This window comes from Lagenorhynchus albirostris, chromosome 6 (genome assembly GCF_949774975.1).
Source record: "Lagenorhynchus albirostris chromosome 6, mLagAlb1.1, whole genome shotgun sequence".
NCBI classification, from domain to species: Eukaryota; Metazoa; Chordata; class Mammalia; order Artiodactyla; family Delphinidae; genus Lagenorhynchus; species Lagenorhynchus albirostris.
Genome location: NC_083100.1, coordinates 91,218,584 through 91,243,471, shown reverse-complemented (window position 1 = coordinate 91,243,471; position 24,888 = coordinate 91,218,584). Strand labels below are relative to the sequence as shown.

The window sequence follows — 24,888 nt, the reverse complement described above, 5'->3', positions numbered from 1 at the left end:
TTTTGCTGGTGATTGTGGACATTTGCAAAACTTTTTTTTTCTTTTTTTTGTGGTACGCGGGCCTCTCACTGTCGTGGCCTCTCCCATTGCGGAGCACAGGCTCCGGATGTGCAGGCTCAGCGGCCATGGCTCACAGACCCAGCTGCTCCGCGGCATGTGGGATCTTCCCAGACCAGGGCACGAACCCATGTCCCCTGCATCAGCAGGTGGACTCTCAACCACTGCGCCACCAGGGAAGCCCTGCAAAACATTTTTGCGATGCCTTCTACAGTTAAATATTTGCTTATCCTATGACATTTTACTCATGGTAACAAAAATAAGTGCCTATATCCACTGAAAGATATGTACAAAAATGTTTCTACCAGCTTTATTCATAATAGCCCCAACCTGGAAGAGCCCAAATATCCATTAAGAGAAAAGTGGTTTAAAAATTATGAAATATTTATAAAATATAATGTCTAGCAATAAAAAAGAATGAACTGCTGATGCCTCCCCCCGAAAAGAATATGGTTGAATCTCAAAAATATGATGATGAGCAAAAGTAGTCAGACACAAAAGAACGTATTGTGTGGAGCTTTCACATGAAGCTCGAGAACAGGAAAAACTAATCTATGGGGATAAAAGTCAGAACGGTGGCTCTCTGGAGTGGCGGGCAGGCAGTATTATTGACTACAGACATGAGTTAATCTTCTAGGATGTATACATGTGCAAGGTTTCCTCAATCTGTACACTTGAGATTTATGTATTTTATTGTATGTAAATTATGCTTTGATTTTTTTAACAAAAGTAATTTTGGGACCTCTTGGGCGTGTGTATCCTTTCATTCTCTGGATCATTCACAGGCAAGGTCCCAGGTGGAAGGATGTTTTAGCCCGGCACATTCTTGAGCACATGCCCCTGTACCAAATGCCAGAGAAGTTTATTTACCATGACCACTCTCTTTATAAAAGCTTCTCTTGGACTTCCCTGGTGGTGCAGTGGTTAAGAATCTGCCTGCCAACACAGGGCACGTGGGTTCGAGCCCTGGTCTGGGAGGATCCCACATGCCGCAGAGCAACTGGTCCCATGAGCCACAACTACTGAGCCTGCGCGTCTGGAGCCCGTGCTCCGCAACAAGAGAGGCCGCGATAGTGAGAGGCCCGCGCACCGCGATGAAGAGTGGCCCCCGCTCACCGCAACTAGAGAAAGCTCTCACACAGAAATGAAGATCCAACACAGCCAAAAATAAATAAATAAATAAATTAATTCAGAAAAAAAAAATACGGGAGTCCATGTATTTAAAAAAAAAAAGTTTCTCTTACATGAACCCTTAACCTTCACCAGATCCCTAATTCAACATGAGACCTACTCCTTCCGGTCACTGAGTCAGTAACCGAGATGATCTGTACCACAGACTCAGGCAAAGGTTGTTTGATGAATTGTATTATTTTATGTTTTTCTTTTCTTTTCTTTCTTTCTCTCTCTCTCTTTTTCTTTCTTTTTTTGACAATTGTCCAGTTCCTGATAATTTACCAGGTTCTAAGTACTTACCAACCTCTATCTTTGCAAGGGATTCTAGACTTTTGCAGGTGACTTTTTAAATTTTTGGCTTATTAAATAGGAACTAAGTTCTTAGACTATTTCTTCCTTGTCTTGTCTCATAATCACCCTTAAACATTTCATATAAGCTTTACATCTCTAGAATATCACTCTTTTCTACAGCTTTTAACATTATTTGTCTACCCATCCACCCCTCTCCCTCTTAACTAATGATTCCCCAAATATTTCTTCTGCATTATTTTGTTTGGTTTGTTTCCTCTCTGCGTATTTTGGGCCTTTTTTTTTCTGTTATAAGTTAATTAAAACAAAACCATTATAAACTGCACGTCAATAAAGTACAATTGAAACAGCTATGCCATTAAAAACAAGACATATGGCATATCATCACCTATGTGAGCTTAAGCAATTTACACTGATAAAATATGGCCAGTGACATTTCATATAAAGTCAAGGGGCTGCCTATCCAGAGACTATCTTTAGGTTATCAATTATCTACAGTCTTTGGATACAGTGGCTCTCCTAGGTATGAATCTATCTATTTTTCAGTTTCACAAGCTCACAGTAATTTATTTTTTTAAAAGATGAAGACTAATCAGAACTTCAAGGAACGTTAAAGATCATCTAGTCTACCTTCTTTTCCCATATTTACATATAACATGGATGCGGGGGAAGGAAGCATAGAGCACTTACGTTGTTTATCCAATGTTGTTTGGTTAGTAAGAGGCTAAGCTTGTATAGCACTCAGGTCTCTTGCTTCTTGGCTTGTTTCTACACTCATGAGAAACTTAGCCAATTGTCCTGTTGAAACTAAGATTCCTGATATCTATTATATTTGCCTGAAATTGCCAGTCTAATTGAGCTCTAAAATCTTATGTACTATGATTTCAAACCTCCCTTCAAGACTACTGTGGTCACCTACTGGCTAAATTTCAAACAAACCAACACACCAAGTGAGCCAATCAATTTGTATAAAAACATCTTCCTTCTCTTTTCTTGTTGAGAGAAAATAAAATGAACTCTTCTAACTATTTGATTATGATAATTTAACAATATTACCATTGTCATATACATATATGCTATGCTATGGGGCATATTACTAAGGATAAGAAGCCAGTCCAATAAGAACTGTATTCAGAAGACTATATACCAGGGTGAATGAGAGAGCCAAAAAATGCTATGTACAATAAAGATGCGTCCTTAGAATTCTGCTAATGTATATTTTTCTCTTTGGTTCATTTGTTTGTTTTTTTGGAATAGCACATAAGCCTAATAAGAATAAAGCAATGGAATAAGAATATAAGAGCAATAAGAATAAACAAGGGAAACCCTTTGCTTTTTGACCTAGCACAGATAGTATTATATTACTAGGTGATTGGATCAATACAGAACTACTCCACTTTTGCTTTGTTCTAGTCTTCTCTACCATGGAAAATAATCCTTATGTTGGAAAGCTACAAAGTGGTGAGAGGTAATAGGATGTAATTTTTAAAAATCAGTCCATGGAGTTCAACAACATGAATTTGGATCCAGACTCTTCTCTCATGAGTTATATGATCTTGTACAACTTATTTGCTCTGAGTCTTGCTTGATGATATCAATAGTTTCATCCCTGGAGGGTTAGGAGTATTAAAGGAGATAATTCATGGAAGGCACTTTGACACAGTAACAACAGCCTAATAAGTGGTAGGTAACAGGGAACAGAAGCCCAAAGTAGGTAAGAGAATATCTAAGAATTCTAAACTTGACAATCTTTCAAGGCCCAGAAGAATCGTATCCCAATGTACTAAAATAATTTATAAAAGCAATAATGATGCTATGGCCAGTAACCTTCGAGAAGGCATGGCAAATGATAGATGTGCCGGACTGTTTGCCCCAGTTTTCAAAAAAGAGGGGAAAACTTAGTCATCCCAACCAGCCAGCTAGATGTTTTAATCTCCAGGGACATTCCAGATGCATTATGGATTACGAAATGGATATTCTAAATGCAATTTTAAAAGGTAGTTGTGATTGCTAAAACCAGCATTTAGTCAAGTGCAAGTCATGCTGAAAGTGTGACTCCTAATGCAGGAAAGTGGGTGAGAAAAAAAAAAGAGAGAATCTCAGTATCATGAAAACAACAAGGATGGAGAGGAAATCCTTGATGAGTCACACATGAAGAGCAGATTGTTGGGAAAGACGCGTGAACGAGTGAGGCAGCTGAGGGCCTCAGGTGAAGATTGAGTTTTAGTTAAAGGTAGTTTTTAGTAGGAAGATAGAGGCTAAGGTTATTTCTTCTCAGCAGAATGGCACACAGTAGACCCTTACTAAATATTTGTTCAGTAGATGAATACATGAATGAATGATTTGGATTAAGTTCTAAAGAGAAGGGTGGAAAATGGTAATATAAGAATTAAAAACGTGAGAGTCAGTATGAAGAAGGCGAGGCTCTTTGCATAGAGATGGGAGTTAAATAGCACATGTATAGAGGCCTAGGGGTCGACCAACCAGGGCCACTGGGCCAAATCCAGGCCAGCACTTGATTTTGTGCAGCCCACGAGCTAAGAATACCTTTTACATTTTTAAATGATTGAAAAAAATCCAAAGAGTAATGTTTTGTGACATGTGAAAATAATATAAAATTCAATTTTCAGTGTCCATACATAAAACCGCTGCTTTTTTATTGTTCTACTGTTGCAGAAGGAGCCAGTTATTAAGCGGTAATAATGTGCTAAAGCACTTTATAAATGTTATTTATATAATTCTCACTACAACCTCTGAGATATAATTCACTGTTCCCATTTTACTGATGAGCAAACTGAAACTTATGTTTCAGCCAAGTTCACACAGTTTATTAGTGGCAGAGTCAGAAACTATCAATACATCCACAGTAATCTGACTTTCCAGAGTTTCCATTTCCTCCTAGGATGAAAGCACTGGCTCTAAGAGTAGTGAGACCATGAGATGTTTATTAAACAGGGGTGAGGAGTGTGCTGAATGCTTAGAGGGCAGCTTTGGACCTGAATCAGAGGAAGAGAATGGTTTAGGCAGACACATTTATAAGAGAGGTATATGAATTTAATTCTCATAACTCCTGCATCATTTGGATACTATTATTAACATCCCATGTTGGATAAGGGGTGGATTTCTTAAAGACCATTTCCCAGGTAAAAGGCCCAGCATGTGGACGCTTTGGCTCTTTTTTTTTTTTTTTTTTCTGCTGTACGCTTAGGCTCCGGACGCGCAGGCTCAGCGGCCATGACTCACGGGCCCAGCCGCTCCGCGGCATGTGGGATCTTCCCGGACCGGGGGCATGAACCCGTGTCCCCTGCATCGGCAGGCGGACTCTCAACCACTGCGCCACCAGGGAAGCCCCGCTTTGGCTCTTTTGATGGGTGACACCACTGGGCCTCCAAAGGCTCATCCAATCCTACGTTTTAGGATCCCACGTTCAGAAGCACTTAGGGAAGGTTTCCTATGGATTGAAGGATTCCAGTGTCCTGCATTCTTCCCTGAGACTTCTTTCTCCGCCCCCTCCTCCTCTCCCCCATCTTCACCTCCCAACTAGGCTTCTCAGACCTTTCAGTTAATAGCTCTGTTCCTGCATCACAACAAATCAATCAGCATATGAAGAAATGCAGCAGAGTTTAAAGTTCAAGTGTTTAGGGATGTGAAGGCATGAAACTCTCCTAACAGAAAGCCTGGAGGCAGATGACAATCTTTTGTCAAAGATTCAGCAGCTGTAGATTTCTGGAAGTGGTTTGTAACCTTGCAGCTGGCCTGTTTATTCCTGCCTTTGCTGCCTTTGGCGCTGAAAGCAGCCACGTTCCCACTGGGAACTTACTGGCTGGCCCCTGCTGCCAAAACAGGAAGTGATTTGAATGTCGTCTGTTTTTAGGACTTTCTGAACTTCCAGAGTTGTAAAACAAATTTCAGCAGTGAATTTACTGCTTTGCTTTACTACTCATTTCTTCTAAAACGCCCGTGCCGGGGTTAAACTCTCAGGGGCAAAGTCCTGTACAAATAGTCACTTAGTAACGAGCTTTGCAAACCCAGCCTCTCCAGCACATTAAATTCAAAGCAGGGCTTTTTTTTTTTTTTTTTTTGGGATAGAAACTGGTGCGGGTGAAGAGAGAAAGAAGGAACAGGGAAGAGGGAAGTTAGACCTCCCTTCCCTCCTTGTCTTTCTCAGAAAACCAAACATGGCATCTTCCATGAAGAGCTTGTTTTCTGACCACAGCAGATATGTTGAATCTTTCCGGAGGTTTCTCAACAATTCCACGGAGCATCAGTGCATGCAGCAATTCATGGACGAGAAGCTGCCGGGCATAATAGCAAGGTAACCAAAAAAAAAAAAAAAAAAAGAAAGGCCGTTTTTCTCCCATGGACAAGCCTCGGTCTCGTCTCGTTCTGTGCAGTGATAGATGGGTCAAGGCCATCCCGGGAGGCTGGGCGCGGGGATAAGAACGAGGTACTGACAGCCGCCCCGCTCGACCCTCCGGTGCCCCTTCTCCTGCCGCGTTTCAGTTAGACGCTCGCTCGCTTGAAACGTTCAAAGGCTCTGATTTGTGCTGGATTTCCAGCTGCTCGGAGATAAGCGTTAACCATCTGAAGGCACAAATCCACGTTCCTTTGGGAAAAGATAAGATCCCCATCTCTGAGCTCAAATTTTTCAGCCCTCCTCCAAATTTTACCTTCCAAAAAAAAAAAAAAAATCCCCAACGAAGTCTAGTATTTTTGCATGAGAATCAAATAATTACCAAATACTATTCACCCCTGAGGATTGAGTGGGTGCCTCTCAATTCTCTTAATACCCATTTAAATTTATTCTCCTTATCCATTATTATAGTTACCACTCTCCAAAATAATAATAATAATTGTCTTTTACTTTCAACTTAATATTAGCAATGTGGCCCTAAAAAAGCATTTTCCCATTATCAGTGAAACTCACTAGTGTCTACCCTTCTCGCAGACTCCTTTTTTTTTTTTTTTTTTGGTGATTAATGTGTTCAGTTTGTGCCAGAGCTGATAAGCATTATGAGAGTAACAGATTTCACATGGCAGTGATAATCAAATCACTTATCTGGGGGTGGATTGCGGGAACTTTGCGCTTCAGGAAGTAATGACGGAAAACTGGGGAAAATGGCTGGGGATCCAATTTGCAACTGGAAAGGAAAGTTTCCTATCAGCAAAGGAAACTGATATTTTTATCTTTTGCTGGATTTTTCTATTGTAGGCCTGTAATTCTTTCACCAGGACAGTTAACTCCACCTGACCAGAGAAGGCATTGTTGGATGTATATGAAATTTTATTCCCCTTTCTATCTTCTATTTTTCATGGTTCAGTTTTTAAATGTGTTTTTTTAAAACTGAGTATCATATATTAAGTAATAAGTCATAGGATAACAATGCAAAAATCAAAGCAGACAGCAAATACAATTTCTTATCTAGGAACTAATTATTTTAGTTTAGAACTAATTGAGTCTTTTTGTTCATTTCTAAAATGAAAGGTAATGAGTTAATTTCTGAGTTCTTTTGCAATGCTAAGCATCTGTGTTCATGTCTGTGGCTTATGCAGATCCTTGGTTTACTTCCGCCTTCCGTTTGGTTTGAAGACATACTATGGATGCCTAGAGTAACGACAACAAAGATAGTGGTTCCCTGCCTTACCCACTTCCATTCCTGATTCGGGCTCTCCGGAGACAACCACTTTCAACACTCTGAAAACATTTAGTTGTTGCTTATGGAATTTTCTTTCCTAATTCTAAATAACATGTTATTCTCTTTCTTAATTTTGATGTATTAAAGTAGCTAAATAAACATGCACATTCCCCTCCCCATCATGTCAATACAACATAGATATATAGAGTGGGTATATATAATATATACGTGTATGTACATATATATGAATATATACATATATATGTCTAAATTTTGGTTAATTTGTTTATATCATATCATTTTGCCTGTGTAAATATTTTTCATAATTGAACAATGCATTTATACTATCATTACTACTATCATTATATTTCCTTTCATGTACAGCCTTTTGTTTTTCCTAGAGTTAACTACTGTCTTGATTTTAGTTTATTTACTTAGCTTCCTATGTACCTATCACTACTTATACCCCAAGCAGAAGTATTAATTTCCTCTCAATATATTCCAACAGATCAAGTAACCTGCTGATTTTTCCTCATGGGAACATCTTTTCTGGAGTTCTCTGTTCTTTTTTTCCAGTCTGGGTTGATTTGCTTTTGGCCTGCTATACAAGTATTGATGAGGAATTTATTTCATCTTCTAGAAATTCCCTTCTCTCTCCAGTACTGAATTCCCAGCTTCTGGATCTGATGCTGTTTCTTTCTTGGTTTCTTTAGTCTCTTTTTTTTCTTCCCTGTTAATCCTTTAAGAGCTTTCTAAGAAAGAGTGCATGGGAGGTAAATTTTTTGAGACTTTGTGTGTTTAAAAATGCTTTCACTCCTTGCTCATCATTGTTAGATAGTTAGATAGTTTGGGTATAAAACTCTACAATGTAAATGATTTTATATCAGAAATTTAAAGATATTTTTCCATGGACTTGTAGTTACTGTTGAGAAATCTAATGCCATTCAAATTCTTCATCTTTGGTTTGTGACCTTTTTGTTGTTTTTTGTTTTTTAGGATCTTCTCTTATATCTAGTATTCTGAAATTTTAAGATGATGAGCTATGGTGTGGGTCTTTCTCACCCATTTTTGTGAGTAGTCCCTGGGCCATTTCAATTAAGATTCAGATCCTTCAGTTTAGGGAAGCTTTGGTATTATTTAATCATTCCTGCCCTCTGGTTTTTTTTTTTTTTTTTCTTTCTTTCTTTCTGGAACTTCTATTCATCAAACAGAAGACTTTCTCAGTTGATTCTCTAATTTTCTTATATTTCCAGTTTTCACAATTTTATCTTTCAGCCCTCTATTGCTTGCTATTGTATTTTTAATTTCCAAGAATGTTGCTTTTTTATAGCATCCTGTTCATCTTTCATAGATATAATACCGACTTTTATCTATTATAAAATTTTCCTCTGTTCTGTGCATGTTTCTTCTGAATTCTCCTTTTCTGTTTCTTTTGGTCTCTCTCATGTTAGGGGAGCTCCCCAACTACTGATGAGTCTTGGTTGTCCATCCAATCAAATAATGAGGCAGTAAAAATTAGTTCGGGTCCTCTTTGTGTATGTACAGGAACAGTCTGTTGAGCAGTTGGCTCACTATAGTAATTCGATGTAGATTTTGCACTTGATGGGAGATTCTCAGATGCCAATATAGATAAGTTTATTTAGTGAAGTGGATTATTTTTTCACAGAGGAATTATTCAATCCGCTATCTGGAGGTGGTAAACAGGGCGAGGATGGTTATAGCATACAGCTGTAAATAGTAAAGTTTGTTGTTGTCACATATGATGCATTTAGATCCTTGCCCGGAAAATAGCAAGTTTTCAATAATTCTTAGTTATCATCATAATATATGAAATAGGATGATAATAGTGTCTAATCATAGAGGAGTTGTAAGAATTCAAAGAGTTAATTCACTACAGATGACCAACAGGCACATAAAAAGATGCCCAACATTGCTAATTCTTAGAGAAATGCAAATCAAAACTACAATGAGGTACCACCTCACACTGGTCAGACTGACCATCATTAAAAAGTCTACAAATAACAAATGCTGGAGAAGGTGTGGAGAAAAGGGAACCCTCCTACACTGTTGGTGGGAATGTAAGTTGGTGCAGCCACTATGGAAAACAGTATGGAGGTTCCTCAGAACACTAAAAATAGAACTACCATATGATCCAGCAATCCCACTCCTGGGCATATATTCAGGCAAAAATATAATTCAAAAATATACACCCCTATGCACCCCTATGTTCCTAGCAGCACTATTCACAATAGCCAAGACATGGAAACAACCTAAATGTCCATCAACAAATGAATGGATAAAGAAGATGTAGTACATATACACAATGGAATACTACTCAGCCATGCCATTTGTGGGACTTCCCTGGTGGCGCAGTGGTTAAGAATCTGCCTGCCAATGCAGGGGACATGGGTTTGATCCCTGGTCCAGAAGATCCCACAAGCCGCGGAGCAACTACGCCTGTGCGCCACAACTACTGAGCCTGTGCTCTAGAGCCCGCAAGCCACAACTGCTGAAGCCTGCACACTCTAGGGCCCACGTGCTGCAACTACTGAGCCCACGTGCTGCAGCTACTGAAGCTTGCACTCCTAGAGCCCATGCTCAGCAACAAGAGAAGCCACTGCAGTGAGAAGCTGTGCACTGCAACAAAGAGTAATTAGAGAAAACCTGCATGCAGCAATGGAGACCCAATGCAGCCAAAAAAAAAAAAGAAAGAAAGAAATAACGCCATTTGCAGCAACATGGATGCAACTAGAGATTATCACACTAAGTGAAATAAATCAGAAAGAGAAAAACAAATGCCATATGATATCACTTATATGTGGAATCTACAATGTGACACAAATGAACCTACCTAGGAAACAGAAACAGAATCACGGACACAGAGAACAGACTGATGGTTTCCAAGGAGGAGGGGGTTGGGGGAGGGATGGAGTGGGAGTTGGGGTGAGCAGATGTGAGCTTTTTTTTTTTTTATAAATTTACTTATTTATCTATTTATTTATTTTTGGCTGCCGTGGGTCTTCGTTGCTGCGTGTGGGCTTTCTCTAGTTGAGGCGAGCAGGGGCTACTCTTCATTGTGGTGCACAGGCTTCTCATCACGGTGGCCTCTCCCACTGTGGAGCACAGGCTCTAGGCACGCAGGCCCAGCAGTTGTGGCACACGGGCTCAGTACCTGTGGCTTGTGGGCTCTAGAGCACAGGCTCAGTAGTTGTGGCACACGGGACCAGCCACTCCGCGGCACGTGGGATCCTCCTGGACCAGGGATCGAACCTGTGTCCTCTGCATCGGCAGGCGGACCCCCAACCAATGCACCACCAGGGAAGTCCCAGATGTGAGCTTTTACATACAGAGTGAATAAACAACAAGGTCCTACTGTATAGCACAGAGAACTATATTCAGTATCCTATGATAACCCATAATGGAAAAGAATATAAAAAAAATGTATATATATGTATAATTGAGTCACTTTGCTGTACAGCAGTAATTAACACAACATTGTAAATCAACTATACTTCAATAAAAATTTTTTTTAAAAAAAGAGTTAAGTCATATAAATCACTTAGCTGTGCCTGGAATAATAATAAGAAGTTGAGTGCTTGTCATGTGCAGACACATTTCTAAAAGATTCACATCAGTTACATCATTTAATCCTCACAACTCCTCCATAAGGCAGATACTATAATTATAACCCTATAAGGTAGGTGGTATTATTATCCTATTTCTTAGAATCAGTAATAAAGGCACAGAGAAGTTCAATAACTTGCTCAAGGTTACGTATTAGTAAGCTAGGATTTCAACCTAGGTGCTCTGCTCCGTAACCTCACTATGCCAGCTAATGATAGAAGCATTTTTAAGAATTAACCAAGGGCACAGACAGGGATGGGTGTATTAGGACTCATGATTATGAATTGGAAGATAATTAGAACTGAGGAAGGCAACTCATTCACAGGTGTCCTTGACTCTGTGTTTCCCAGTGTCCTTAAGAACTCTGCTTCAATCTGTCTTCTTCCTATTACTCTGGGCAGGCTCTTCACTTTAGCCAAAAACTAGGCTTGTTTACCATCCTGAAGCACAAACAAACAAGCACCGTTCTTTCAGTTCATGTTTCCTCTCTAGCAGTCTCCCTTTTTCGTTCTCACTCTTTCATCCTTTTTCAAAAATCTCTAGATCTTCTTCTTCTTTATTGAGTTCACTTTTAATCCCACTGCCATCTGACTCCTGCCCTTAACCACCTTTTAAAGCTGCTATTATCAAAGATATTCATATTGCCAAATTCAATGGAGAGTTGCCCTCTTTTTATGTTTTAGTAGTACAGTCTGCCATGTACAATGGCCTTTTCCTTCTCTAATTCTCCTATCATCTCTCTGAGCTTTACTGCTTTCCTCTCTGTCTTCTTTGTGTGTTCCCCCATTATCCCATGACTTTTTAAAAGTTGGTATCTTGTCATAATCCCACTGCTCTTCTCTTTGCAATACCCTTGGGTGATAGAATCTATTCTCCTAGTTTCGACCATTATTATAGGATAATTCTCCAGAATACATCATCAGTCCTGATCTCTCTCCTACCCAGCTTCAATCTTGCATATCCAAATGTCTGTTGAATTCAGATCAAAAAAAAAAAAAAAAACACTGAAAAAACATAAACTTGCCATAAAATCATACCGTCCAGCTTCCTTTTCGATACCACCCTTCACCCAGTCATCCAAATTCACAACGTGGCAGTCATCGTGCACCTCGTCCTTTTTCTGACCCCTTATTTTTTTTTTTTTACATCAGTTTAAAGAAAGTCCTACTGTTGCATCCCAGTCCATCAATTCCACTCTATTTCTGTATAGAGCCATAATACTGGGCTTTATTGTCTCACATTTCAACTTGAGAGCAAAGTGGTCTCTTCATTTTTATGTATCAGTGCTTAGGATAGGCACATAATAAATGTTTAATAAACATTTGTTTATTGAAAGGAAATTAGCAAGAAGAAGGAAACAAGGCAAATATCAGAGAGAGTATGAATCACCTTACCCTTTCTCCCATCTACAATGAATGGCTTATTATATTACCAGACTCAAAGGCCCACTTTTTCTGTTTTTGTTCTCCAAACAATCTTCAAACAAATGCTATTTCCTACGTCTGAGATGTTTATAGTGCTGTTTCTAAAAGTCTCCCAGTTCAAGGTTGGTAATAAGTGGAACCTTTACTTCTAAAGATTTCTGAAGACAGCAATATAGCCACCGAAATGATCGAGGCCTTTCTTGTTGGCCTAGTTTTTGTTCACTGTAATTTTAGTCTGTTCTCTTCAACTAGACTTGATAATCAGATTTTACAAACCACCTGGCACATTTTTCTTAAACTACATAATTTTTTTTTTTCAGGATTGGAGACACAAAATCTGAAATTAAGATTCTAAGCATTGGTGGAGGTGCAGGTATGAATAACACATTTTAAAATTTGTATTTCACTCCAAACATCATGCTGTCTGACAGCAATATTGTTCATTCTTCAGGAAAGCCATTTTCCTTTGCTTTTGGCAGAGATTAGTTTATTAAAACTAGTAAGAGACATACCACTTCAACTAAGATTAATGTCCGCATAGATTTATAGCGTTTAGGACATCGGCCTTCATTATTATCTGTGATATGGATACGTGTGGCTTTCTTATTTTTTTTTATATAAATGGAAAAAATATAGGATAACTTTGAGGATACCTTTGATCCAAAATGATTTAACTGTTCACAGAAAAGGGAAATTTCATAAGACATTCCTTAAGCTTGTGCCACTTAAAGCAAAGTCCATAGACTGGTTAATGGTTTGCAAACTATTACTGGTGCATGAGAAGATAAGTGTGCACTGGAACGTAAATCAATGCACAGCTCCTTTCATTGAGAAAGCATTGCTATGGGAAAAAATATGCTTAATGACATAGCTAATTTACACTCTTGTGACCCCACTCTTTTTGAGTTGCACTGGCCTAAACCATTCCCTTCCTCTGGCTCAGTTCTAAAGCTGCCCGCTAAGAATTCAGCACACTCCCCAACTCCCTTTCGTAAGCAGTTCATGTTCTCATTACTTAGAGCCAGCGCTTTTATCTTAGGGGAAATGGGAAGTCTGGAAAGACAGGTTAATGTGGGTGTAGTTTCTGACTCTGCCACTAATGAACTGTGTGAACTTGGCTGAAACATAAGCTTCAGTTTGCTCATCAGTAAAATGGGAACAGTGAATTGTCTCATAGGTTTGTAGTGAGATTTATATAGATTAGTTTCTAAAGTGCTTCTATAAGGTGGAGGTAGGTCCTTTCTGCAAAAATAAAACAAGAAAATTCATCTCCAGACTGTGCCTCATATCAAACTCCTGAGTAGTGTTTGCTTTACTTTTAAGTTGCTAGTCATCTGGAGGTCCGAGTTAACATAATAATATATATATATTATATAATATATATGATATATTAATACTATAATAATATAATATAGTCATATATTATTTATAATATATCCATATATAATAATATATAGTCATATATAATATTTAAACATATTATTCATATGTTTATATCCTTATTATTGTTTTCATTTGAAATAACCACAGAGTGATGGTTAGTATAGGTTACAACTTGGTAACAAGTGGACACTACATTACCACTTGTCACATAGTGCCAAATGGTAATCTCTTGAGTCTTCTAAGTGTAATGTTCTAATGCTACATGAATGAGTTGAATTGTGCCCATCTTAACACAAAGATAACCAAGAGCCCTCTAATGGAATAGGACAGCTAGTTTTTGATGTCATCATTTGCTCATTTTTCATAAAATACACTGTAATATAATGTAATAAGGACTGACTCTTAAAATAATTTTACGTTATTATCATCTTTCACCAAGAAAACAGAAACCAACAAGGACAGGTAATGAAAGATACTGTCATGAATGATCTAATACAGTGTGTTTAAGCTAAAATACTCTATTATTGCTTGTGATATTTTATGTCCTAAGGTTTATAAGAGTGATGAATTGCCCAAAGAGTGTCCTATTAATTCATTTAACCAAGACAGTCATTTCCAGTGTGTTTTGCAAATGAATTTCAGGCAACCACAGGCAATGAGACTATCATTTGATAGTGTCACTTGTTCTTGGACAAGAAAAGAAGCCCTACAAGGAAAAGTAATTAAAAACAATCTCTACCGTGGCCAAGTTAATTGACCTTTTAATATAAAGTTAATTGAATTTCTAATGTAAATGTATCAAGCAAGATGCTTATAAGCTATCTAGAGAAAGGAACATTTGCCCCACACAGTGATTCCTTACATAAAGGTGCACATAGGGGCTAATATAGAGAACTTTTCCAAACAGAGGGAGCAGTACTTGGTGTTCTTCTGACTGAGCCCTAACATTGTATTAATAACAAGCTCTGCCTTGGAGAGAATATGGGTGCCCTTTAAGCTCATTCTTCATAAGAAACTGATCAGAAACATAAGAACTGCCAGAGAAATTCAAACTGTACTTAGTCTTCACTGCTCAAGTAAGTCACATGAAATCAAAAGCAAGGCACTTAAAACCCCTAGGTCTAGAGGTCCTTGGCATGAAAGAGTAGTGTTTTTGGGGAAAGGACACCTCACTCAGTTAGTCTGAGTGCTTATATACCAACTGGGAGATGCTTATCTAATAATCTGTCATTGCCTAACTGCAAGGACTGCATGCGCAGAAGAAAAATATATAGTGAGGAACTTCCTGTACTTGCCTTAGAGAAATGGGTTCGCCGCATGTTTCACAATCTACAGTGTGCCTGAGACTTCTGCATTATCCTGCGGCTTAGGTATCCTTCCAAATCAGTGTCTGAACTCCAGTCCCTGGCAAATGAGGCCATTGGCCCCATGTGACACCTTGTGCTCAGCTCCCATAATGCATCTTACAGGGTTCTACTCTGGCCTTAGCTTATGGGCCTCTCTGGTTTCACTTCCTAGATGTTTTCTTTTGGATGTCCATATACCTACAGATCCTATTCTGCATATCTTTGGTGCAAATACTCTCTCTGTATTTGTAATGGTGATACCATTCTCACCATCATGATGAAAAAACACTCCAAAAGCAAACAAACTAAAAACTTCCCTAAATCAAAGTGCTGCATTTATATCACTTAATGTTCATATTCTTTGGGGGCCTGTTTGATTTTCTTCTCAGAAGCATGAGCAGGGACTGCTATGTACCCTATCTGTCTTCTGTCTCTTCTATAGAGGTTGGTATTTGGGTGCAGAGGGATTTCATAATTTAAGAGAGAATGTAAGGTTTTAGAAAAAGGTGTTTTGGCAATTCAGTTCAGAAGCCAAGCAATTATTAGGGCTCTGAGCAGTTCAAAAGAAAGGAAACTGATGGAAAACTTTTCCATGTCTTCTGTAAGTGATCTACTACATCAGTGAAATACAATTGATAAGCAGCATTGTTATTCATAGATGATATATTCGATGTTAGGAGAATGTTTGAAATAAATATTATGTGTATCCACAAAAGCAAGAGAGGAAATCAGGAGAAAAACAAATCATGTACAGAAATATAGACCATATAGTTTTTACAAAGGCCAAATAGAGAAGTGTAACGCTGTATGTGTATGTGCATAAGTTTGTATACTTTCATGAAACAAAGTGAGCAATGGGAATGCTTCATTCGAGGTCTCAGAGTATTCATATCATGCTTATTACAACAATTTTTTTTTTTTTTTTTTGGCTGCGCGGCTTGCGGGATCTTAGTTCCCTGACCAGGGATCGAACCCGTGCTCTCGGCAGTAAAAGCACTGGACCGCCGGGGAATTCCCAATTGTTTTTAGCTATTGAGAGCAACTGCATTGTATTCCAAGTCTCATAGAACATGCTTTTTCGGTCCATCTTCAACACTGATGCTTCCTAAAATTAAACCACCCAATGGAACTTCTTCATTACTCAACTTTAAATGAGTGTTGTCGTTATGTTTGATGGTACATGAAGAAAAAGAAACCCACACTCTTTTTGGTAAGGGAGAATGCTGTTAATTTACAGTGCACATTTATACATGGAAAAAGGTTCCAGAAGGCAGTAATGGGCAATGTTTTCTCCTTGCTCTGGGCTTTGCTTCAAGGAGAATCACTTTATCTGCTGCGTTGTTCAGTTCTTATGTTCAAATGCCAGAAAATTTTATAAGGTTTAGACAGGACTCAAATAATCTCATTTTATCCAGCTCTCTACTTTTATTTTTATTAACCTATTATGTACCAACTCAGGTGTCATAACTTATATAATAGTGTATATATAGATAAATTTTTAATCCACTGAAGCAATTCACATATGAAACACAGGTGGTATAAACCCTTTTATAACATTTTTTGGAAAATAATTATGCTGACATATGTTGAGTTAGGTTGTTTTCTTATTCTGTAACATATAGACACCAACATTACTACAGAGATTAAACAATAGAAGAGAATTTAGAGACCATTAATACCCTCATTCTACAAACAAGAAGCCTGAGAACCATCAAGGCAGAATAAAACCCAGGTCTCTTGATTGTAGTCTAGTCCAACAAGCTGTACTAAACAGATATAAAAGTTAACTATCGACTTGGCAAAAGAGAGATTCGGTATTTAGTAATGACCAGCTGTTTGAAAATCTAATTTTATCAGATTATTAATCTTGTTTCCTTTCATAAATGGCATGTTAAGGTGACCCTGAAGTTTAAGCTAGGTGGATAGAAGTAGAAAAATGTAATTAAGGCAAGAACTGGAAGAGCCAGTGTACCCAGTTTAGAAGCAGGAGCTGGTAGCAAGCAAAGGTTAATGTTTCCAATGGTCTAGAGTAAGCCAACAGTCTGTATCAGCAACTAAGGAATGACTGGGAAAATATAGGGAATTGGGGGATTTTTTTTTGCCTAGAAATAAAGAATTTGAATGTGCTTATTGCCATCTGCAGATATTTCCTATTGAGCAAACCACAGAATATTTGCCCCTAAAGGGCCAGTGGTTAAAAGAGAGAGATTTCTTTGTTCGGTATTAGAATTTACTAATGATCAAACCTGTTCAGAAATGAAAGCACACATCTTGGGATATAAAGAGCAGTCACTCTAGGAGTACTAGCTTAGGCTGGAAAAACACTTTGCACATATGCTATAGAAAGGAATCAGGCACTGATTTCTTGGGTGTTTGGGCCATTGAAGGTGCTTTCAGTCCAGAAAACCTATGATCTTATGAGTAACCTTCTAGAAAGAGGTAAGCATTTCTTCAGAGTGGTGTGGCTAACACCATGTTTTGTTATATTGAAGAAGTAGAGTTTAAATAGGACTTCTAGACATGCAGACGATTTTTGTCTGGATTCTAATTGCTTTATAACTTGACATGAGTAAGAACTGTTTTACTTATGTGCAGCATGCTAGCACTTATTCCATAACTGGAAGGATATGGACTCTAGTCAATTATTAATCTGTAGGATTTAGGACTGTCTCCTTCAGATAATTTGGGGCATCAGATACGAAGTATTGTTAAAGGCATTCATAATTATGTTATTTTGAAAAAAACTATTCTACATATATAAATTTACCGAAATAGTTTACCTCATTGTATTGTATTTAGAACTTTCAGTGAACGTGAAAGTACTGTTAAAGACAGACACAGTACAGAATGGAGAGACGTGAACATAATGCTACAATACTGGAGCCACTGTCATTAAAACCGAAATAAACAAGATTGTTTTGGCTAATTCAATAAGGCCTGAAACAGGAAAATGGGGATAATGAGCAGAGTGAAGACAAAACTATCATTATCTGCAGATTAAATGACTGTATACTTAGAAAAGCAAATAAACTCAGCTGTACAGCCTTAAAATTAACAAGAATGCAGTAATGGCCTGATAAAGGTAAAATAGGAAGAAAGCAATATGGTAGATCCACCTTTCTTTTTTTGTCAACATCTGAGTGTTTTTCATTTACAGTTTTGATTATTTTACAATGTACTAGAAAGTCTGTGGCATGTGGTTATGTGTAATTTTGCTGAAGGACAAGTTTGTATCTTCCCAGTTCTTGTGCCAGTTTGGGACACAGTCTCTTAGTCGATGAATATGCTTCTACTTGACATACACTATTGAATACAACTTTGCGATTTAAGACACACAGTCACAGAACCCTGGTGTAGGGTGTCTGCTGTCATCTTCATTTTATACATGGTGAACCTAATCATATATGCCACAGGGGGATCGGGGGTCCTAGAGATTGGGGTCAATGCCCAAGGTCTTCTGAGGCTTTGTCTCTATTGACAATAACAAACTGATAGGAGTGGTAAAAAAAGATACTGGATTGCTGAGCTACTAATATATTCAGTACAAAATATAAGAAACCTATTTGAAGAAAAGTTCAAATTTTTACTGAGAACAATTTGAGAAGATTTAAAAAGCAAATATGCAATAGTGATGAGGTTACAGTGACATGAAAGCTTTCATGTACAAAAGGTAAGAGTTTGAAATGAAACGCAGTTTTCCTGAAAGTAGCGTGGCGTTATATATCAAGAACAGTTCTGATATTCATCTATCACACAAGGCCCTTGTGATGCTCGTTCTTAAAATACTGACATACTTGGTAAATAGCCAATCCCTGATGTCCCAACACAGGCCCCGCTGCTGCTTCAGCCTCTCCTCATAGATTCTGTACATCCTCCACCCACCCTGTACCTCAGCCCCCCACCTCCAAGCGTTCCAACAATTAGACTGGTCTTACCTACCCAGAGGGCCTCTGAAAATGTTCTTTAGTTCTTTAGCCTGCATCCTTTCTCAGCAGCTAGCGTCTGACACCTGTTTTTTTGTTTGTTTTGTTTTGTTTTGTATCACCAAAGATCAAGGATCTCATTCTAATCATTAATTCTGGTTCTTGGAATTAATCTGCAGAAAAGATTTTTGCACAAAAATTCACGGTTCATTGTCAGATGCCTCAGAATAGCAAAAAAACTTAAAACTAAGTATAACTATACATATAAAACTGTATATAAAAATGTATTTCTATGTATAAATACATATTCATATATATTTCCACATATAAATGCACACATTTATATTTTTTTAGATACTTTTATTTATATTATATATGAAAGGTTAATAATGAAATTGATTATCCCACATATCCGTCTTTGAGAATACGAATAGCACTTTCAAATAAATTTTGATATATTCATGGTTTAACTCTCAAGTGGGAAAGTCAAAATAATTCATATACATAATAATCATAATGGGTAAACTAAAGAAAATTATCTGCTCAAAGGGGACAAAAACAACTTAGGAGAAAATAAACCAAAACATTAACCTTTGCTTTCTCCCATAGTGAGATCTTTATTTTATTTTTACTTTACACTTCTATGTCTTGAGTTTTCTATAGTATTAATTTTACAGCCAGGGACAGGAAAAATAAACCCAATTTAAATTATAATTTTATAGTTGATGAGAGATGATGGTAAAGAATAGACTCACTGACTTCTGACAGTTCCTTCAGCTATTTGGCTGACGCCCAAAGCACTGTTCTGACACACGTTTTCATGACAATTTTCCTTTGGTTATTTCTGACTCACCGGTAATAATATTGCACCCATACGAATACTTTAAGAACAATCTCTCTTGTGTTGTAGCTTAGCAGATCTTTTCTTCAGAGCCCATCTGTTCTCCCATGGCTGCTGCGAGGACATGGTGGCCATGACGATGAGAGTGAGGGTGATGTGGATCAAGAGGATGGTGGTTGTCGGCTCTCTGGTCCTTCAGGTCCTTGATGTTTTCTGTTGATTATTTCTTGTTTTTTTTTCTACAAGGGCAACAGGCTCTCAGACTGTACGCACGCTAGGGCTGAAAATTTTCCTCGGCAACATTTGTGTTTTAACCACTATTAATGTGGCGGGCCAATGGTGTAAGGGTCAAATGAGAGATCGTGAAGGTTAAGAGCGCGTAAGAACACGGATGCACGCTGATACTGATGAAATCACACCAACTACGTGATTATCTTGGACTACCTTTGTCAGCTCAAGTAGTTTCATCTTATAAATCCTGTCTCTGGGCATGAAGAAGGTAGAAGAAAGTTGGTACTTTATTAAGGGTAATTCAATATAACTTATAAACATCATAATATGGTAGGTATAGAATTTACCTCTCTATGTATGTGATGAAGTAGCAAATATCTTTATGTTTAAAATGTAGAAATTGAAAGGTAAGGCAAAATGCAGTCTTTTTTGAGTTTTTTATGAAATATCTCTACACTTCAGTGTTCACCACCCTTTGGGACATTTTCTCTATGTTTGTGTTTCATAGAACATTTTGGTAGCATGGCTTTTCTTCTGAAGTTGCAAAGCAATCAGGCAGTATTGTTCCTGGGCCAACAGCCGGAAGACACACGAAAGTAAATGGCAATGCCCTTTTGGCTCAGAATTTATATTTATAATCCCTTTCCTGAGACTCTCCAGCTATTTTAATATTCTACTCTTGTCTTTCCATACTGACAGAACTGCCTCCATACTGAGGCTCCCATGGGACAAAAGAGAGAGAGAGAGAGAGAGAGAGAGAGAGAGAGAGAGAGAGAGAGAGAGAGAGACCCAGACAGAGACAGAGAGAGACAGAGAAAGAAAAGAGAAGGGATCTCGTCAAGAATCTTTTATCTTTTACACTGCAGCTCAGAATCAGATTGTTCTTGTTCTGGTTGCAAACCCATAGCTGAAATTATTTTTCATCGCTAAGCAGAGAGTTATCTGGGCAATTTTTCTCCCTAGAAACAATTTTTTTGTGCCTGATACTCTAGTAGAGGGAAAAAGGAAGATTGTAATCTTAATGCAACTGTAATAGAATAAAATTTTTCCTGCTGATACTCTAAAGAATTCACTTTTTTTTTTTTTTTTGCGATACGCGGGCCTCTCACTGTTGTGGCCTCTCCCGTTGCGGAGCACAGGCTGTGGACGCGTAGGCTCAGCGGCCATGGCTCACGAGCCCAGCCGCTCCGTGGCATGTGGGATCTTCCCAGACCGGGGCACGAACCCGCGTCCCCTGCATCGGCAGGCAGACTTTCAACCACTGTGCCACCAGGGAAGCCCTTCACATATATTTTGATATTAGAAATGAAGCAAGAATAGACGGAAATCAAATGGCTGGAGATAACCTGACCAGTCTTTAATCCTCCATTTTCTTGGCATGGAGGATGTTCTTATTTGGGGCAGCCCCAGGGTTCTCAAGCTGGGCTTTGTGTTTCATTGAATGTAGCTCAGTCAGAAAGACAAGCCATCACGAATACATGATGAGTGCTCTTTCACAGTGTCATTTTATTACGGAGCTGCCCATTTAGAAAGGCAAATCTTCATTTCCTTCTTTCCCAGTCTCCTTCAGCCTTCTCTTAAATGTCACCTTTTCCTGGAGGCTTACATGACCACCCAACTGAAAATCACAGAGCTTCCGCTCATGGCTTCCCCTTGCTATTTTTTGCCTTGGTTTTCTCCACGGGACTTATCATCATACATAACGGTTGGATGTTTTTGTCTATTTTATTCAGTGCTGTATCTCCAGTGATTAGAACCTAGCATTTAGTAGGTGCTTAAAAATATTTGTTGAGTTAATGTATAATAACTTCAATTTATTGAATTATGACTATATATCATGAACTGTGGTAAATTATCTCCATATAATGTCTTTAACATTCAGAGTGACCCTGCAGAGTAGACCATATTATCCCTAATTTGCAGATATGCAATTTAAAGGGCAGAGATATTAACAAATTTGTATAAGATATTTCTAGTGAATACTAAATTTGAGTTCAATTTTCTCTATAGCCTCTAACTTTTCCTTTTCATATTTTTCTTTTCCTTTTTAATCAAATGACCTTGGATTTCAAGCAAAAAGGCAACATTCCTCTGCTATCTCATGAAATATATCCTTGAAGTTCAGGGAGTGGAGAAAAGTTGTCTGGAAGATAATATCCCCACCTTTTCCCTATTTTTGAACTTTTTAAGTTCCACTGTCAGGTTTCAATTATATGTTGTTCTTCAAATATAGGTATGATGTATTTAAAATATGGCCCATATGAAAGCAAGATATTATAACCACAAAAATATCTGACTGTGAAATTAAGTAAAACACTCAACTTAGGTCAGAAAGGAGACATGGGAAGTCATACTACAGGTGTAGCTGATTTGAGGGACGGAGTAGTACAAAGGAAAGAGATTTGCAAGGAAGGAGATTTTAAAAATTTAGTTTTCATTTAACTTCCCAAATCAAAAAGTCAGGATAGAAAATAATACAGGAGTGAACAGAACAGAAAAAACAAAACAAAACACCCACAACCCAGCCTAATAGAAAAGAACCACAAAAAAACAAAACAAAAAAAAAAAACAACCCACAACTCAGCCGAATAGAAAATAATCTTTGATTCATACTGACAGATGTTTGGATTTTCCTAACTTTGCTCGAGCTCCACGTATTGATCAACTGAGAAAATCAGTTACATCATCATAAAATGCCCAGACTCCAAAATCATTAATTTGCTTTGCTAGTCACAAAAGGGGGTGTGGGAGGGAAGGAAAGAAAAGAAAAAAAAAAAAGAAGGATGGTATATTGGAAAGAGTTTGCTTAATCCCTATAATTTTTCCATTTGTCACAGGAAACTTTGCAGATTTTGTTCCAAAGCTTTAGGGGGAAACATGCAATAATAAGGCTTTAGTTAACTCAAACAGCTGCTGGCCTAAAGGCTTAGGATGTCATCAATAAGTAGTCTACAATTGCCAGAACTATGATGAAGCAGTGCCTAACCAGAGATCATATATGAAAGGAGACTGACTATAAAATGAATAAGTACTCCCTTACTCCTCTTAAATATTGTTTTCTGGACCTGAAAGTTAAGATTTCCAGAAGGCTCTGCGATGCACAATAAAAGCAGCAGACTGCTGGCTTCCACGTTTCTTTTGTTTACCCCTGAATTTGTGGAGAATTTCTGAATTATTTGACTGATTCATTTCTAGTTTACTTTCCCCCATTCGTTGGGCATATTAGTTTGGCTTGGGAGCTCTTTAAAAGCCTTTACAGGGCATTTAACGTCTGACACTGGAACACATTCATAATGTTATGGCTCCTATTCAGAAGGATCCAGCTGGGAAAGAACAAATGATCTTCTTTCTTTCTTTCTTTCTTTTTTTCATTGTTTGAATCTCTTTACTGCTGGCTCGTGCTACTATAGGGTCTGATAACCCCTCACATGCTTTTCAGTGATTAATGATCAACCTGCTCAGTTGCTTAATCTAGCATTTTAGAGTCCTTGATACTTTTTAACAAACTCATTGGAATCAAGCCTTTGCTAGTGAATAAAATAAGTGCATTAAAGCAATAATTCAGATCAGGGAACACAAGGTTTTATCTGTGTTGCCAACTCCAAACAAATAACTGGCAGTTTCTTTTTTTTGTTGTTGTTGTTGTTGTTGTTGGTACGCGGGCCTCTCACCGCTGCAGCCTCTCCCGTTGCGGAGCACAGGCTCCGGACGCGCAGGCTCAGCGGCCATGGCTCACGGGCCCAGCCGCTCCGCGGCATGTGGGATCCTCCCGGACAGGGGCACGAACCCGCGTCTCCTACATCGGCAGGCGGACTCTCATCCACTGTGCCACCAGGGAAGCCCAGCTGGCAGCTTCTGTCTGAAGGATTCTGATGCTGCTGCTAGGCTCTGTGAAAAGCCTGTAGTTAGTGATGTGTGGAAGAGTTCATGCCTAAGAGTCAGTCGGATGAAGTGAGGCAGTGAGGGGAGAGTCTTCCTGGCAGAGGAGAGAGCACAGACAAAATGTAGGGAAGAGTCATGATGTCAATGGCGGGGGGGCGCGGGGGAGAGCGAAGCGTAGAAATACAAGAAATTCAGGGTTCCTAGAGACACGAGTTTCAAAACATGAAGTTGTGAGAGATGAGAATAAGAAAGCAGGCAAGGTGGTCTGTGCTCAGTTAAGGCGTTTGGACTTAATCCAGTTTAGTTCTAATGATTAGTCATTAGAAGGTTTTAACCTCAGAAATATTGGGCTTGCTTATTAGCTCAGGGTTTTAAATGGTTGTTGTAGTGATGGCTTTGAGGGAGACAAAGTTCAGCAGAGACAGGCTGAACTTTTAGGTTATTATTTTAGTATTCCAAGAGATAGGTAATTTGGGCCTAAACAAGGACATTGCTAGTATGGATGGAAAAGAGAAAGTAAAGAAACATTTAGCAGGAAAACTTACAGGTGGCCAGGGAGGGAAGATGAAGAAAAGAGCAAAGCTTGGATGTCTGGATGGAAAGTAAACAGGATAGGTGATGTATCAAGAAAATATTTGTAACTAAATTTATTGAGAACTTAATGCTACATGTTTAGACTGTAATACTACAGAACATCTGAACTACCTCTCTACTGACTCTCTTTTATGGGGGAAAGAGGTTCATATAATTTTTTTTAATGCATTTCTCTTATTTCTGAGTGATACAAGAATGCAAACTACATATGGTATGAGATCGAGGAATATATTGTCTTATGGGAGATCTCTCTCTCTCTCTCTCTCTCTCTCTCTCTCTCTCTCTCTATATATATATATATATATATATAATCTCACAATAAGAAATAATAGAGTCTGTTATAAATAACAAACATAACACAGAAAATAAGTGCCTTACGAGCACGGTGACATTGTTTATTGTCAGACCCAGGATACTTTTAAGAATGAGAGTGGGAGGGAGTAAAAGGAGTAAAATTATTACAGT

General features: G+C 38.3%; 1 protein-coding gene across 1 annotated transcript in view; it reads left to right on the top strand.

Annotated features, from left to right (window-relative positions):
- Window positions 1-5,347: 5,347 nt before the first annotated feature.
- Window positions 5,348-24,888, top strand: part of HNMT (histamine N-methyltransferase) — a 35,926-nt gene continuing 16,385 nt past the window's right edge. Inside the window, exons 1-2 of the mRNA XM_060151516.1 lie at window positions 5,348-5,854; window positions 12,544-12,596. Coding sequence (XP_060007499.1) covers window positions 5,718-5,854; window positions 12,544-12,596 — 190 coding nt within the window. The 5' untranslated portion in view covers window positions 5,348-5,717. The remainder of the gene's footprint in view (window positions 5,855-12,543; window positions 12,597-24,888) is intronic.